At 43.0% G+C, this 16,000-nt stretch overlaps 1 protein-coding gene across 3 annotated transcripts; it reads right to left on the reverse strand.

Moving 5' to 3' along the window:
* Positions 1–427: 427 nt before the first annotated feature.
* syt12 (synaptotagmin XII) lies at positions 428–15,634 on the reverse strand. Of its 3 annotated transcripts, none has more exons than XM_036535881.1 (8): positions 15,584–15,634; positions 11,044–11,100; positions 8,983–9,176; positions 7,781–8,161; positions 4,121–4,336; positions 2,326–2,446; positions 1,597–1,730; positions 428–1,080 (listed from the first exon to the last, which is right to left on the reverse strand). In XM_036535881.1, exons 2-8 carry the CDS (start codon positions 11,087–11,089, stop codon positions 907–909), a joined length of 1,266 nt encoding a protein of 421 aa, XP_036391774.1. In that variant the 5' UTR covers positions 11,090–11,100; positions 15,584–15,634; the 3' UTR covers positions 428–906. The 3 variants fall into 3 exon arrangements, with proteins under 3 accessions (XP_036391774.1, XP_036391773.1, XP_036391772.1); XM_036535880.1 differs by lacking the exon at positions 15,584–15,634 and adding an exon at positions 15,222–15,553; XM_036535879.1 differs by lacking the exon at positions 15,584–15,634 and adding an exon at positions 14,786–15,208.
* Between the last annotated feature and the right edge of the window lie 366 nt (positions 15,635–16,000).

Below are 16,000 nucleotides of genomic sequence, written 5' to 3' on the forward strand. Positions count from 1 at the left end.
TAAGACATGAATTCACATTCGGTTGTGTAATAAAAGAAAACATTATTGCCTATCCATTGTATGATGTGCACTGGATTCATATAGCTGAGTTATTTTAATTAATTTTGGCAACAGGAAAACTGGTGTTCTTCATGCCTGTCTCAGAATGAAAACCACCCTTAGAACAGTCTCCAACTGAGAGATAAATAAAGACTGGCTTTAGCCATGCATCCCATTTTAAGAATAATTACTTTGCACATAAGTAGTTCAAACATTAAAAACAAATGACTTTCAAAAAGAAAACAAATGTCATAAATAATCATTCTGAGTGAAAACTGTACAACAAAACAATAAAATAATAAAAACAACAACAGTAACAACTAACATAACACTCCAAATCTCTTAATGGAAGTTAAAAACTGAAAAGGCTTGTTTTCTTATTACAGGGGTTACCTGATATCACAGTTTGACACTTTTCATGACATGATGTAACATGTAACATTATGCAATGTAAAATTATGTATATTACACATGCTTTATCTGAGGGTGTTCATGGAAATTTGGCCAGCCTGAAGTTGAGATTGATAAACCTGGATTAAAGAACCTGGATTTTTTTTCCCTTTTAACAGCCCAGGATATCAGACATGTTCTCAGTCAAAGACACACCCTTACCAAAAGCTTCTATACCTAAATTTCTACAAGATACATTTAAAGATCTGATATAAAACTCATTTTGACTTCTGCCCATACTGTTTTATAATACCATATGTACTGTACAATGGGTTTCAAAAGACAAAAAAGAGCAGTTTCCTGAAAAAAATAAGCTCTTTTCCCTCCCAAGTTTTTTCACTCTCGATCCCCAGACGGAATACTAAGACAATAGGCACCATGCAGAAATAACTGACTATGAGGGAAAGGGAGATGGGGTTAGTTGCGACGCAGCGGGTGCCACATGGAAACTGGTTTCCTCAGTGTGGCTAGCATCTGGTTCCAGTGGGTAATGCCCATGCCGCTGGCCTCAGGGCCGATGATCACGTGACCCACATTCTCCCCTCGGCCATCATCGGTGTACTCTGCCACCGTGACCCTCAGGGAGAGGTCCTGCAGGGGAGGCAAAGACACACAGGTCACAGTCTTAAGGGGGAGACCACCACCCAACTTGATGAGGTGCTAGGGTACATTTATGTGGACTCTGTCAGAAGTATTATTTTTTGGCCAGGAATATGATGATCCTCTGATATATTTTTTAAACACACAGACACAGACACACACACACACACACACACACACACACCCACAGGCATAGACATATACACAAACGCATTTATTTGTCATAATTGGTCATAAAACAGGATGAAACAGGCAACTAGGACAGAAGCATCAACATTTTATCTTATACATACAATACACATTCTATGTGTAACTGGAGATTGAAATTGATTTGTACTTTTTCAGTAAAAGCTTGCAACATGTTGAAAATAAAGCCACTTTTGGCTGAACGGAAAAAGCATTTAGAAATCTGCATTATACGTCCAAACAAACACTCTCCCTGGGTTTGATATTCTCATTGAAATAACCCTAGAGGCCCTTTGAGATTGATTGCCTGATCACTGTCACCTGCAACACGATGGCTGGCACAGAGAAAATCATGGCTTCATTAAAAATGGGGTTTGTGTCATCCCTCTTCATTGAAGTCTTTTTCTTGCTGATCTTCCTGCCATCCTGGAGGAGGTACACTTTGACAAACGGATCTGTTTGCCAAAAAAGAGAGAGAGAATTCTTTATTGGCAGGGGAGTTTTTCCTCCGAGGGGAAAATAATGAGTCAGCCACTCCGTTCAACTAACAGGGACTCGTGTGCTTAAAATTCACAGCTCATGAAAGCTTTATATAGTCTGTTACCATGTCTCACTCAGACAACAATGCAGCACACTCTCCAACATGCAACCAGCACCACCTCTGCCACTCTTCTTGGATTTCATAAAACATTTGCAGCGAACACAGAATCTCATTTTTCGAGTTTCTTATCACATAGTTATCCCTGCATTAAAAAAAAAAAACAGGATACACAATTTAGGATTTTGGTATTTCAAAAGCAGCATGATTTTGACATCACAAGATGCAGAAATAAGAATTTTGACATCTTACATTAAAGACATAAATACATAAGACATATCATAGGGACTCATTAAAATCATTATGCTTGTATGGTTGTAAATCTAGAGAACATTATTTTGGCTATCCAGAGATACTCCAATGTCAAGACAACAACCCTCAAGAAAATTATTCTAAATGTTGTTTTTTGTTTTCATGATGCAGTTTCAGTGTGACAGCAATGGAGGCCTCACCTGCTGTGGTCTTGCCATTGGTCCAGACTAGGTTTTTAGCTTTGGCTACCACCACAGTGAGGCGCTCGGCTGTGGGCAGGTAGCTGAGAGACAGCAAGATCTCCCCAACAGCATCCACTGCCTTCAAGAGAACAAGGACAAGGTGGTTATCAGGGTTTGAGAACAAATATTTAAGATCGCTCATGTTCAATGAACAAGTAGAGAATGAAGAAATGAAGGAAAATAAAATCTTTCTGCTCCCTCAGCAATACACAATCATGAAGAAGAGCCTGTGAACCCTGCATAAGACTGACATATTGTTTCATTGACAGATATAATTAATTGTCCTGACTGCAAGTGAGTGCACCAAACTGAGAAACCCATAAGTGGCACAAGTCAGACCTCCCAAACTGGTGAAGCACAGGTGAAGTGACTGACTCTTGAGATTTCCCCTTGGACCAGCCCAGCCTTCCTGGCTCCCACAGCCACCATATCCACAGCAGTCGATCATTTGACGTTTATACTTATTAGTTTATTTTTATTTAAAAAACGACGGAGTTGACAGTCCAACTCCCAGTATTATGTCTGTTGAGGGAAAACAAAAAACACAGTACGACCACAAAAATCCTATGTTCAACCCAGACTAGAAGAGAGGCTTTCTGAAAAATGCATGTCTATGAGTCCCAGCAAAAAGCAGGTAAACAGTGTAGACCCAGGCAAAATGCTCTCTCCTGGTCTCATGACACACAAAAGGAACAATTTCCATACTCCAAAACCAATCTGCATATGCTACCAACGTCTGTCCCATTACAGTTTGAGCACCATAGGTTTGGATCTCCTCCTCCTCCGGTCAGCGCTTCATTTTTATGCTTACCTGGAAGGGAGGCTGCCCCGAGCTACATGCTGACACCAGCAGCATATGCCGATTCAAAGAAACAAAAAAAATGAAAAGTGTATCTGTGATCCAGCCCTAACACTATCTCTTTGCATCAATCATTATTCACACAGAAGAAACTGGGACTTAAAACTGTGCTCAGGAAAGAGAGGAATTTGATTATTCAAATACACTACTGGTTAAAAAACACCATTTTTCCAATTTATTGAAATTTAAGCCATTAAATGACCTGAAATGGAACAAAAGGAAGCGGTAAACTGCCAGAGGTTAAAAAAAGTTTAGGTTACCAAAAACTGAAAAGTAATGTAAACTTCAGAGTTATAAAAAAATCCTTTTTCAGGGAACAAGTAATGGGTTAACAACTTACACCTTTTCTGCAGCAACGGAAGTAAATTAAGCCTTGAAAGTTGATGCAAACAATTCCGACAGGTGTCCTGACTTTTGTTGATTACTTACAAACCCTCTGTCTGTATAAAAGCAGCGTTAGAACAGACTCTGTCACTACACCCTCTGAAGCATTATTTGGACAATATTGCACTGCAGGAAACAGTATATTGCTTATCAAAATGGTGAGAAAAAGGCAATTGACAAAGGAAGACAGACAGAACATTATAGCCATTTCCTTTACAGAAATTGGGGGTGTTCTAAAACTTTTGACTAGTAGTGTATATATTTGTGTCTTATACCTGCAAATGGAGATATATCTGTCTATGTCTTATGTCTGAAAATGTGAAATCTGGAATTGTATGCTTTGGCAATATCAGACTTACCTTGCCATGCCAATAAAGCAGTTTGAATTTGAATTTAGGGAGAGCCATATAGAACAGTGAAACATTAGATTATTCCAAATCCTAGTGCAAGAGGGGAGTAACTGGACCGCAAACAGCCAAGCCTTTCCCCAGGGTGACCCTGTCTGCATACCTTGTTGACATCCTGCAGGTACAGCCAAGCATTGAAGGGTCTGATGGAGAGGTCCAGGTCAGAGAGCTTCAGTTCCGCCGTACCAGCACTGATGTTCCGCTCGTCAGCGTCAATGCCAAACGCTGTGAAGCGCAGGCTGCCCTCATCCAGGGCAGCCGGATCCAAGGACACTGAAAACCGCTCATCAAACGTCACTGTGAAAGCGTTCCTCTGGACCTGTTCCAAGACCACAGGTGAAGAAACCCATACTAACCACTACATCATACACATGTATGGATCCCCAAAGTATGCAGCTTTTGTCCTATTTTTTTTAAACACTCAACTCAGGATTTCATTAAAATGCTCCTAAAACAGGAACTGGATTATAGGTGTTCTTGACCTGTGGCAAGCTCAGTGCAATGTGAGTAGCTACTAACTATGACCTCAAGTTTCAGTAACAAATGTTTTCTCTTTTTTCAGCTTGGGTGTCTTGGGACATTAAGAAAAATGAACTAGCGAAGAATGAATCCATACATGACTACTCTGCTTGGGCCCCAGCAGACCTAGTGACACATCACAGAGCGGGTCAGCATTTTTCTGTCAGGGAGCACAGGCTAGGACTCAATCGCAGACCCAAAAGAGCGAGGGTTTCCGGGCAGAATAGTGATAACACACGGCAGAATCGAAAAACCAGTACACAGGCAGGGTCAAAACCAGAGAGGCAGTCCAAGGGAAAATCCAGAAACGGGAAAGTCAGGCAGGGTCGGAAAACGGGCAGGCACGATCGGGCGAACAAAACAAAACGGCAGGCAAAAAATGGATCAAAAAACAGGCAGGTCGAAATCGGAAAACAGCAAACTATGATAACGGCGGGGACGAAACACAGAGAAACTACTGCTACGAACTAGCAACGACTGCACAACAAGCAGGGTATATAAAGGGACAGTCTGATGAGGGGATGAGATGCAGGTGTGCAGGTAATCAGGCGGAGACAGGGCGGAGAGCAGGGCAGGGCAGAAACACAAGGGAAAAAAAACAAAAGCACAAGGGCTAGGGGGCGGGAGCACTGACATTTTCTCAAACCAATCTCCACAATCTTTTTGTGCAAGCAGGCTGGAGCACACTTAAACCTCACCTCAGTGACTCATGGATAGTTCAATTATTATTAACAACATTAACAACAAGCATTAATAACAAACCAGGAATGACACTGCAGTCTTGTCCCTATGAAATTGCACTGCAATCTGCAGCACATCTGTGTCTGTCTGACTCGAGCTTTTCACTATCGTTTTTTCTTCCTTCAGCATTAATAATGTAGAAAAGGGCCACATTCCCTAGTCTTTGTGCGCACCACCCCAACTCTCACAGGCACTTGTTTACAACTCAGCTGAAACCAGCCCAAACCGGTCCTGCTGCTCCCCATATCAGCAGGACCCCCCTGCAGGTAATCTGAGGCACAGGCACACCCCCAAGGATGGCCCCCAGGTCACTATTTGCCCTCTGACCTGTCCGTATCCTTTGGCCACCAATAAGAACCCCAACAGGGCCAAGGATATGGGACAATATAAGTAGTGGTGACCACCCCCCCACCCCCCACCTCAGTACTGCACCAATACCTGTGGGGTGAAGAACTGGGGAGACCAAACCCTTGGGGACAGAGTATTGTGTGCGTCTGTGCCTACACCCCACGAAATCCTCAATAAAATTCTGACCCAGAACCTGACTCCTGTGTCCTGACCAACACCCCACTGTGACAACAACATTAACCTGAGCCTACTTCACAGGTGAAACTGCCTCCTCAGTTTCAAATGAATTGACATTTTTTTGTTGTCCTTCTTTCTGTCTTTGTGGCATTTCTTGTTTCTCATGTAGGTTCTTGGCCAGGTTGTTACTGTAACTGAAGGTGACTGGTTAAATAAAGGTCAAACAAACAACTGTTGTCAGAGAGCTTGTGAGATGAGTGCTCCGTATACTTCTTTCTCATGTGTTGGTTACTATAAAAGACAACCCCATCTCAAAAAACATGCCCATTTAAATGAAGATTGTCATTATTGCATCGTATAATGTATATCATAAACTTAAATTACTGGAATTGCATTTTACTGGTGAGAGTGTGAGTTTGGTGCTCAGCATGCAAAAGAGGGCCTCTTTTCCACCAACGTGAACTAGGTGCTAGTTCTGGGCTGTTGCTAGTGCCAGTTTGGAGTTGGTTCAACTTGCAAACCTTCTAAGAACCGGTTTGCTTTTCCACAGGCTAGAGAGCCACCATAGAGCCACGTCATTACATCACTGTATATGTCTGTATACGTCTGCGCTTTCCCGCTAGCGCCAAGCTAGCAGTGGTGGCTGGTGAGCTGGAAACAGGGGAAGCCCAAACACTTTAAATCTGTCATTACTTTCAACCTGTTCCCCTTTATCTTCCTTGATTAACAATAAAACAAATAATTCACAGAATAATCGACACCAATCGCGCAAATAGAGGAAATGATTATGCTCGCAAAACAGCGCAGATTGTCTGTAGTTTGTGTGCTTGCGAAATCTACAACATGAGATTGTTTAATTAACAAGGATGGCATTTTTCGATTTAAATTACATTAAATACTCATGACACATCACAGCTTTTGTGAGGTCTGTGTTCTAAACGTTATTGTTCATTGCACTCAACCTAACCTAAAAGTTTATTCTCAGTAATTTAAATTGATTTAACTAAATTTAGCTCCGTTCTGTAATTTGAATTTTGTAACACAAGAAAGCTATAATGTGACACATTTAAGAGAAAGCTTTGGGATTACTTGCCACTTAATTATTCAAATTGCCATCCTTGTTAATTAAACAATGTCATGCTGTAGCTTTAGCACACAAATTTCAGACAATCTGCGGTGTTCCGCGACCATAGTGTTATGCTAGCTTGCAGCCGCCACTGCAAGCTAGCAGGAACAAGCAACAACAATAAAAACTAGAGAACAGTGCTTTAAAAAACAAACTTGTCCACTACACTTTACACAATGTTAGCCTTTTGTGAAGCCAAATGTTAAGTGACATTGGTAGGTGAGTCAATGGCAATGTTAGAAAGTAGCATGCTAACGTTAGCTACTATTACCAAGGTTACGGTAGCTGGCTAGCTAGCTGTTGGTCAGCTAACATTACCCAAGCAAGCATAGCTACTAATTTCTCACATCAATGATACAAATGTTGAATGTAACATTGATGTGAGAAATTAGTAGCTATGCTTGCTTGGGTAATGTTAGCTGACCAACAGCTAGCTAGCTAGCCAGCTAGCTAGCCATCAATGTTACTTTTGCAACATTGATGTGAGCAATACACAGCTGGCTGGCAACAAGGCGAAACATTTGAAAAATAAAACTGGTTTTTCTTCTTCTTCTTCTTTTTAGACAGACTAGACGCTAGACTACCTCTGATTCTTTTTAACATGGCGGTCACAAAGTTTTAGTTGGTCTTATTGGTCATGATAATCCCACCCCCAGCCCCTGACGTAGCGGTTCTTTGTTCTAGACCAGCAAAGTGTTGGTGCCACTCTTGAACCAGTTTTCCTGGCCAAGAGCTGGTTCTTTGGCTGTTGAAACGCAAAGAACTGGTTCAAGATTAGGCAGCGGCTCCGAACCAGCCCTCGAAATGCCTTGGTGGAAAACGGACAGTGGAGAAGGCATGCTGGCCACTCACCCTGGAAACGCCCACATTGAGCTCCTCAGGTAGCAGCGTGACCCGAATGAAGCACCCTGGGAAGTCACCCTCCTCCTTCTCCAGCAGGTCCTTGCCCTGCAGCAGTGTGATGAAGAGCACGCCCGTCCGGGCTTCGTACTCCAGTGTCACCTCCAGCTGGCCCACGGTAACATCATGGCCAAAGTTGTTAGCAATGGAGGAGATGGAGCTGAGTGAGTCAGTGGAGACAGAGCGGTTGAGCTGCAGTGTACCCATGGGGTCTAGGTCTCGGTTCATCAGCTCCAGGGTCCCCAACTCCCGGAGCCCGTCCGGGGTGTCCCCCAGCTGCAAGCTGGGCTTGCGGCTCGTCGATGCCCTTTGGTGGTTGGAGGCTGCAACCCTCTGCAAAAAAAGCGCTTGGTCTTTAATATCTTACATATAGCACTTTTTCCTGATTTTGGAAATGCCATTCATAAGCTTGCCCTGCCTCAGGAGCAAGAGGAATAATTATTTTTAATTCTACAACTCCCATGGTGCACTTCAGCTGAGTAAATGGCATCATCAGGCAGGTATCTTAAGAACCACTAGTAAGGGTGTTAATGAGTTATAGGGTAAGGGGACCCTGGGTGATTTAGCTCATCCTATCCCTGGTGGCATCAAGCTGAGGAGGTCACTGCTGGTTAAAGATACAACCCAGACCCAGATGTCTTTGGCTACAGGACTCAGCTGCCCTTTTAACAAGTGCCTTTACCAGCTGAGCCACCTAGGAGCTCCAGCCTTATTTTCATACCTTTTTTACCTTTATACAATTCTGTCTTGGAACCATCAAGTGTACATTAGCCTTGTTTCACCACAATAACCTCCACACTCTCGCAGGAGCACTGTTGCGTGAGAGCTGTGATATGAGGAAATTCCTGGCTGACATGCCCACTCTTAACCCTGGTGGAACATCCCTGTGGAATCCTGGTCATTATCTGGAAATGCTGCAAGTGCTTTAGAACCTGGGCCATTGGGCCCAGCTCTTTTTTAACAGCCATTGCATGGACTATGGGTAAGACCAACCTGAGGTCAAATCTGTATCCATGTGAAATACTGTGAATAAATGAATGAAAGAACAAGAAGAAGAAGCATCAATGCATATCCAGGGACAAAGGCTAATTCTCTGTCCCTAAGTCTCCAAACATATGTCACATGCCCCTGATTTTGGCCAAAGATGTGCTTACCTTTTGTCTCACTTCTGAGTATGAGGTCCCATATTTCTGCTGCAGGTAGCGGTAGTCATAGTTTGGGAAGGGGGAGGGCGCAGGGAAGGCTCCTGACTTCCACAGCTTCCAAAGGTTGACCCCCACTACCCCCAGGAGCACAAGGAATCCGGCCACGTAGACCCCCACTTCCCAGGCCGGTGGGTCACGCACAACTGGAGTCAAGAGCGTGAACAGTCTACAGTTAATGAACAGGGGAACGGTATCTACACCACCATGGCATTTACAGTGGATATAAAAAGTCCACACACCCTTATGAAATTGCAGGTTTTTGAAATGTAAAGACAGAAACAACAACAATGTAAATGTCAGACTTTTTCCATCTGTAATGTGATCTTCCAACAAACAAAAATCCAGAGAAAAAACAAATAGTTAATTATTAGGAACATTTTAAATAAAAAACTACAACACCCTGATTGCATAAGTCTGCACACCCTTTCATAATGGGGGCTCTAGCTGTGTTCAAAGTTGACCAATCACATTCAAAATCATGCCTGTAGGTAAACAGCACAAACCTGCCATCAATGAAAGTGATTCTGATTATACCCAGATTAAAGTCAGCTGTTGCTGTAGGATTTGCTTGAATGTTTGGGGTTGCATCCTACTGGGAGAGCCGTGGTCCACAAAGAGTTGCCAAAGAAACTGCGAGAGCTAATTGTTGAAAAGTACCAATCAGGAGAGGGATATAAAAGAATATCGAAGGCACTGGATGTACCATGAAGCACTGTCAAAACCATCATCAATAAGTGGAGAAAATGTGGCACCGCAGAGACATTGCAAAGATCAGGTTGATCATCCAAAGTTGATGAGAGGATGAGGAGAAAACTTATCAGGGAGGCTACCAAGAGGCCAACAGCAACACTGAAGGAGCTACAGGAACTTCTGGCAGGTACCGGTCACTCCTTGCATGTGACCACCATCTCTCGTTTTTTGCACATGTCTGAGCTATGGGGTAGGGTGGCAAGACGGACACCCATTCTTACAAAAAGGAACATCCAAGCCCGTCTAAATTATGCCAAAAGATTCATTCAGTCAACTCAAACCATGTGGGAAAATGTGCTACGGTCTGATGAAACAAAGGTTGAACTTTTTGGCCTCAATTTTAAGATATGTTTGGCGCAAAGCCAATAAAGCTCATCATCCAAGGAACACCATACCGACTTTGAAGCATGGTGGCGGTAGCATCATGCTTTGGGGCTGCTTCTCTTCAGCTGGGACAGGGGTTCTTGACAAGATAGATGGGATAATGAGTAGCTCCAAATATCAAGATATTTTGGCACAAAATCTGCTGGCCTCTGTCAGAAAGCCGAATAAGAAGAGGAATTTCACATTCCAACATGGCAATGACCCAAAGCACACGTCCAAGTCAACCAAGGCATGGCTTCAGAAAAGGAAAATCAAAGTCTTGGAATGGCCCAGTCAGAGCCCAGACCTCAGTCCCATTGAAAACCTGTAGAATGACCTAAAGAGTGCTGTACACAGGTGATCCCTTTGCAATTTGAAAACTTGAACTTTTTTGCAAAGAAGAGTGGGATAAAATTCAAAAGTCTAGATGTGCAAAGTTAATAGAGTTAAAAATCTGCAATTTCATAATGGTGTGTAGACTTTTTATATCCACTGTACACTGTAACAAAATCTGTTATTTCCCAAATGTATTTATCAAACATCCACACTGTAAAAAATGTATGGCATAGTCTTGGCATGTCAGAGTAAATGCTTTCCCTGGGTTTCCTTTTCAAAGAGTTTCTGATGTTTTCCATAAATCTTCAAATTCACTTCAAGGTCCAATTAGATATGTCTCAAATACACACACACACACACACACACACTCACTCACTTACACTTACACACACACACACACACACACACACACAAATAAAGCAGAATGTAATTTTCCACAGAAGATAACTATACAAAGACATATTGATTGGAAAGCATCACTGTGGAACTGACTGTAGAGCCCTATGAGTAGCACTTCAGTGGGGGCAAACCGTTTTAGAGTGCCGTTGGTATTAGACTCACCGCTCAGGTGGTAGTCTGATATGTCCCTGCCCTGAGCTGAGGACATCGTGTGGCTGCCTGCCAGAAACAAAGCAGCCATTAGGGAATTGTTAAGCTTGGAAGAAAATAATTAATTTGCAGAAAGCTAAGAAATTTGACATCTCGCTGTTAGTCCTCATGCATTTCATTGTGAGCGCTTCGTCATTGACACACATTACTTGGTTACTTACTTTTGAAAAAGTTTTTTTCTGAAATGAGGAAACAATGCTGTCATGTAAATCAGTGCGGTGTTTCTGAGTTTTATAAAATACACAAATGGAGAGGGAGGGAGAACCTTACCGGAGGGTTCCTGAATTAGTCATACCCCACCTCCCCATAGCATCTGGAACTTGTAAGCTGTCTGCATCTCTAGACATGCTCTGGGGCTGAGACAGAGAGGGCAATTTTACACTAATTACTCCGCAAAGGGAGAGGAAAAAAAATTTCATTCTCCAAGAAAGTTTACAAAGGCGGGGCAGCCCAATTAAGGGACTATGGCACACTGCAGCACACCATATCCTGAGTGACAGTGGCCAGGGGAGACTCCTCTTCTTAGAACAGACATCCCCATCATTGACAAATGAGTGTGTGGGCTATGCCTCTTATCTTCTCTGCATGCCGTCTTTTCATCAGGAGAGTGACAAAGCCATGGGGGATCGCAATGGCACTGAGACAGAAATATTCTTCCTTTGTCATTTTTTTTCTCTTAAGCACAACTGTGTATTCCCTCTCTCATTACCCTGGAATTTTCCACAGTGTTCAGTGATTACTGAGGCAGTATCAGTGAGAAGCCGAATGCTGCCCAGCCTGAACTTCTGCCTGAAGGGCTTGTGGTGATAGCATCTAGTGCACTGAATTAGGTTTGACCAATGCCCAAGGGTCCAGATCAGAACTTTGAAAACCCAGCTGAGATGATTATTTTTTCTTCTTTTGTTAGTTTAGGTTCAGACATCTGGCACCACAGTTGATTATGATGAAATGATGTAATCAGATTTGTGTGTGTGTGTGTGTGTGTGTGTGTGTGTGTGTATGTGTGTGTGAAATCAGGAGTTTTTAAAGGGGGACTGACATTCTCCTGCCAATAATTCTTCTAACTCATTGCACAGGATACCCCATTAACTCTGGACTTACCAGTACCAAGATTCTGAACTATTCATGTTTACTTTTTGTGTTTCCATTTCCATTTTTCCTGTTATGCTATCCATTCAAATGTTGCTTTTTGTTAGACTGTGAATAATATTGGATTTAATAATTTAATGACAAACTGAATGGGGTCATCTGTAACAATAATTTATTATAATTATTATATGGTGAGGACAAATGTAAATAATAATCACTATAACAACCTGCAGGGTGGAACAAGGGGGAAAGCAAGGGGACGTTGACCATTTTGTTGTGTTTGTTCCTCAAAACCGACTCGTCATGGTTCATAGGGAAAATGGGCACAGATAAGGAGCCGAATGGTATCTGTGCCCTTTCAGTACGTTGACAGTGAGGACAGAACAGGGCGGAGGCCTGGCATTTCGGTCTCACCTGAGCTGCGTAACGATATGGCCTGCGCTGACCCTGCGGAAGAGGAGAGATTACGAACCTCGTCATGTGGTACGCATTGTCCACCGCGCGCGAGATGAAACAACGCAACAAGCTGAGCCTAAAGGCCGCGATCGGCTCGTGTGCATCCCGCTAAGAAAAACAGAAAGGCTCACAAACCAGCGATAGATATTCCATGGAAACGCACAGCGCCCGTCTGTTCAACAGCTCACTGCCTGGCGTCGTTACAGAATTTAACGGCACCGTGGGGGGCTGGGAGGAGAGAACTCTGCGCCCCTGAGCTATGACTGCTGCCACATATTGCTCCCTTAAAGCAATGTGGTTGCTGCCTTAAGCCTGGGAAAAATTAAAATGTATACTTCCCTTTATTGGCCCTTCTATGCTAAAACGCCGCTGATCAATAATAATGGATGCAGCGCAGCGGGGAAAGGGAGGCGAGTGTGCACTGTCAGCTTCTGCTTCTGTAGAAGTAAGGCTCGGAAGAACTAATAAATCAACTTTGCTTTTAATCTCGAGCAATGAGTCATAATAAAATTAACTGCCTCGTTGCCGTGTTGCCCGAGAAAACTGCGAGCGCAATATACTGCCAAAATTGCTCTTCATTTATTTCAGTACCTGAAATTGTTACTGGCTCCTCGCCAGCTCCTGTCTGCTTGATGCTAACAACAGCAATGGTAACATTTCCAGGCAGGCGAAGGTGGGGGGAATCCGTTCACAGGTTTCAGAATATGACATAATCGGATGAAAACTCATGTCACCCACGCATTTCTGCCTCGCTGACGCCATCGATCAAAATAAAACTGCAGTCCTGCAAGCAATACATGAATTTCTTAATACGTTTTATTAATAATTGACCAAGGTACTTAATTAAAATTAAAATCTTTCTTTATACTTAATTGTTATGAGACTGGTTCATCGCACGGCCCGCAATTAATACAACTGTTTCGTTTCCAGAGGTGATAATACCACGCTGCAGAAACCACGGACTCTTTCATTCTCGACGTAGGCCTAATAGAGGGCACGTGCACGTTTGACACAGACGAGGTAGCGCGTGGGTGTTGGATTAATGACAGCACTGGCTGGAGAATTCCTGAAGGCCCGTGCGCTGGACAGAGAAGCTTATTAAGCAAGAATGTAGAAGGGAAAGACTTTTTGTACATAATAGTGTTCATAGGAAACCATTACCTCAGCAAATCAACATTAAATTTCTTTACCGAACACAATGGCCTTGCACGAGACAAAGTATTACATATGTTCATGAAAGTCCACAAAAGCATTTTTCTTGCTGTGTTTAAATGCAAATATATGCAGCAGTGCTCTTTAGACTATACCAGAGATTTATTTTACAATTATTTAATAATATCTGTATTCTGCTATCTTAATTTCATACTTTAAATGTTCTTCATGCACAGAAAAACCCTTATAGCCTAAGCAATGATGTTATGCTAACTCAGGTGGTTGCTGAAGCACACCACTCAGCACATCTGGATGACTGATTAACCGTAGGAAACCCATTAAAAAAAACTTTCACTGCTTCATTAATAAAAACGCAGCCCGGCCAAAACAAACTCTTGGAGCGGGTGCCGATGGAACAGTTTTGAATGAATCAATCCACAATCATACATCAGCCGCGATGCTGCCGACGTGCAGCATGCCATTCCCATCGTTTTCCCTCTTCATTTTTCACTAGATAACATTAAAAGCGGATATTTGCAGCATGAACCAAATACGAAACCGACGATAGTATACAACACACACGTTATGTCTAACACTGAATACAGACGAACTTTTATGCACTTTAACATTTGTATTAAATGGCAAGTCGGAAATTGTGTAGTGTGGAGAGAATCAATCGTGCAGTCGATTGTTGCTAAATGAATCGCGGCACCATAGGTAATCTAGACCGCTGGGTTTAATCCATTAATTAAGATGCACACAAAGGCGTAATGCTCCATAAAGAAATTAATCTCTTTACAGTCACAATCAGCCCACTCAGTGGCGTAGAAGACGGGAAGATGCAAACACATCACTGCAACATTATTCTTAAGTCCTCAAAACGAACACCATTTCTTACAAAGGAGGCAAAGAAACCGATCACTTGCATCAGTGGTAAATGTTAAAGGAAGCCGATGCCGACGCAGATAAAACGAGCGGCTGGTTAAACTGCACTTACCTAACTGGAGTGTTTTTTTTTTTGGTGCAATGAGGGTATGGGGGAAAACTCCACCAGCAACCCCTTTTTTTCAGCTCATTTACGGTTCTCCATCAAACGGCACAGGTGCCTGGTGTTCCGCGGGAAATGGTTTCTGGTTTTCTTTTTAAGCGCATCCGATCAAAGAGGCTCGTTTTATTGTTGTTAGTCGTTCATGTGTTTTCTCGAGCGAATCGTACGGGCAATGTTACAAAACAACATGTATCCACCGCCTCAGCAATGAGCTGCGTGCGACGTGAAGCCCTCGTAAGCCCGCTGCTAAAAGCATCTCTCTTGGAGCGCTCCTCCCGACTGCAGAAGACCCACCCCTGCAATGCAACTTCCAGCGCTTGACCAGAATACACCGGAGCGCTCAGTACAAAGGCGATCTACCGTCTTATTTGCAAAGACCATTTACCGTCTCTTGATGCCGTTGATTGCCAGCGTCTGGCATGGCTACTTGTTTCATGTCGTCATTCTAATCGTGAATGCACATTCCGTAACTTATGCTCCACTCAGTAATGGCCTCGAGTAATATGGTTCCTACTGATTCAGCAATGAAGGCAACTCCTCTTTCTCAGTGGAGGGAATTAAACAGTAAATGAAAAGGTTTGCTCGACTGAGTTCAGTACGGGTCGCCTTCCCCTTCTGCGCGGTTACTGGATTTCGTCTGCGTAATGTCGCCACTGACCCCCATCTCCCAGCATTTCCACTCGCAGTGCTTTCCATTCTGTCGACATCGCTCTCACCCGAGAGTTAACTGTATCACCAAAAACTTACAAGAGGCATTGAGCTGTCCATTTGAAGGGAAGATGAAACACTGTAGAAGACACACCAGCTGCCACTTAAATAATTTAATTCTTTGTGAGGGAGTTTTCCCGTGGTATAGTAAACGGGTCTTGTTCTGTTGAATGAGCGTATGCAATTTAGGAGCCAGGAGACAGCCACTGGGAAATGTCCTAAAGTTATCATCTTTAACCCTGAGGTTGCACCCCCAATCCAAGACACCACTCTTTGCCCTATGGAACAAATCGTGACCTATGGGAACTCTGTATAAACCAAATATTCAAACTTCACATTGAATATTAAAGCTGATCTTTCATTTCTGTTATTTTGATTTCCATTTATACAATTTAAAATGAGATATTCCTGTCAAAGCAAAACAATGGGTTCAGTGAGACCAAGAAGAATTCAGGT

Source organism: Megalops cyprinoides, chromosome 8, assembly GCF_013368585.1.
Source record: "Megalops cyprinoides isolate fMegCyp1 chromosome 8, fMegCyp1.pri, whole genome shotgun sequence".
Classification (NCBI taxonomy): domain Eukaryota; kingdom Metazoa; phylum Chordata; class Actinopteri; order Elopiformes; family Megalopidae; genus Megalops; species Megalops cyprinoides.

Excerpts from the sequence above, each read along its gene's own strand:
- syt12 (XM_036535881.1), bottom strand. The coding sequence starts at position 11,089 with ATGTCCTCAGCTCAGGGCAGGGACATATCAGACTACCACCTGAGCG. Across the intron at positions 8,162-8,982 it reads ACTCAGAAGTGAGACAAAAG|AGGGTTGCAGCCTCCAACCA; the intron begins GTAAGCACATCT and ends CTTTTTTTGCAG. Across the intron at positions 1,081-1,596 it reads TGCCAGCCATCGTGTTGCAG|GACCTCTCCCTGAGGGTCAC; the intron begins GTGACAGTGATC and ends CCTCCCCTGCAG.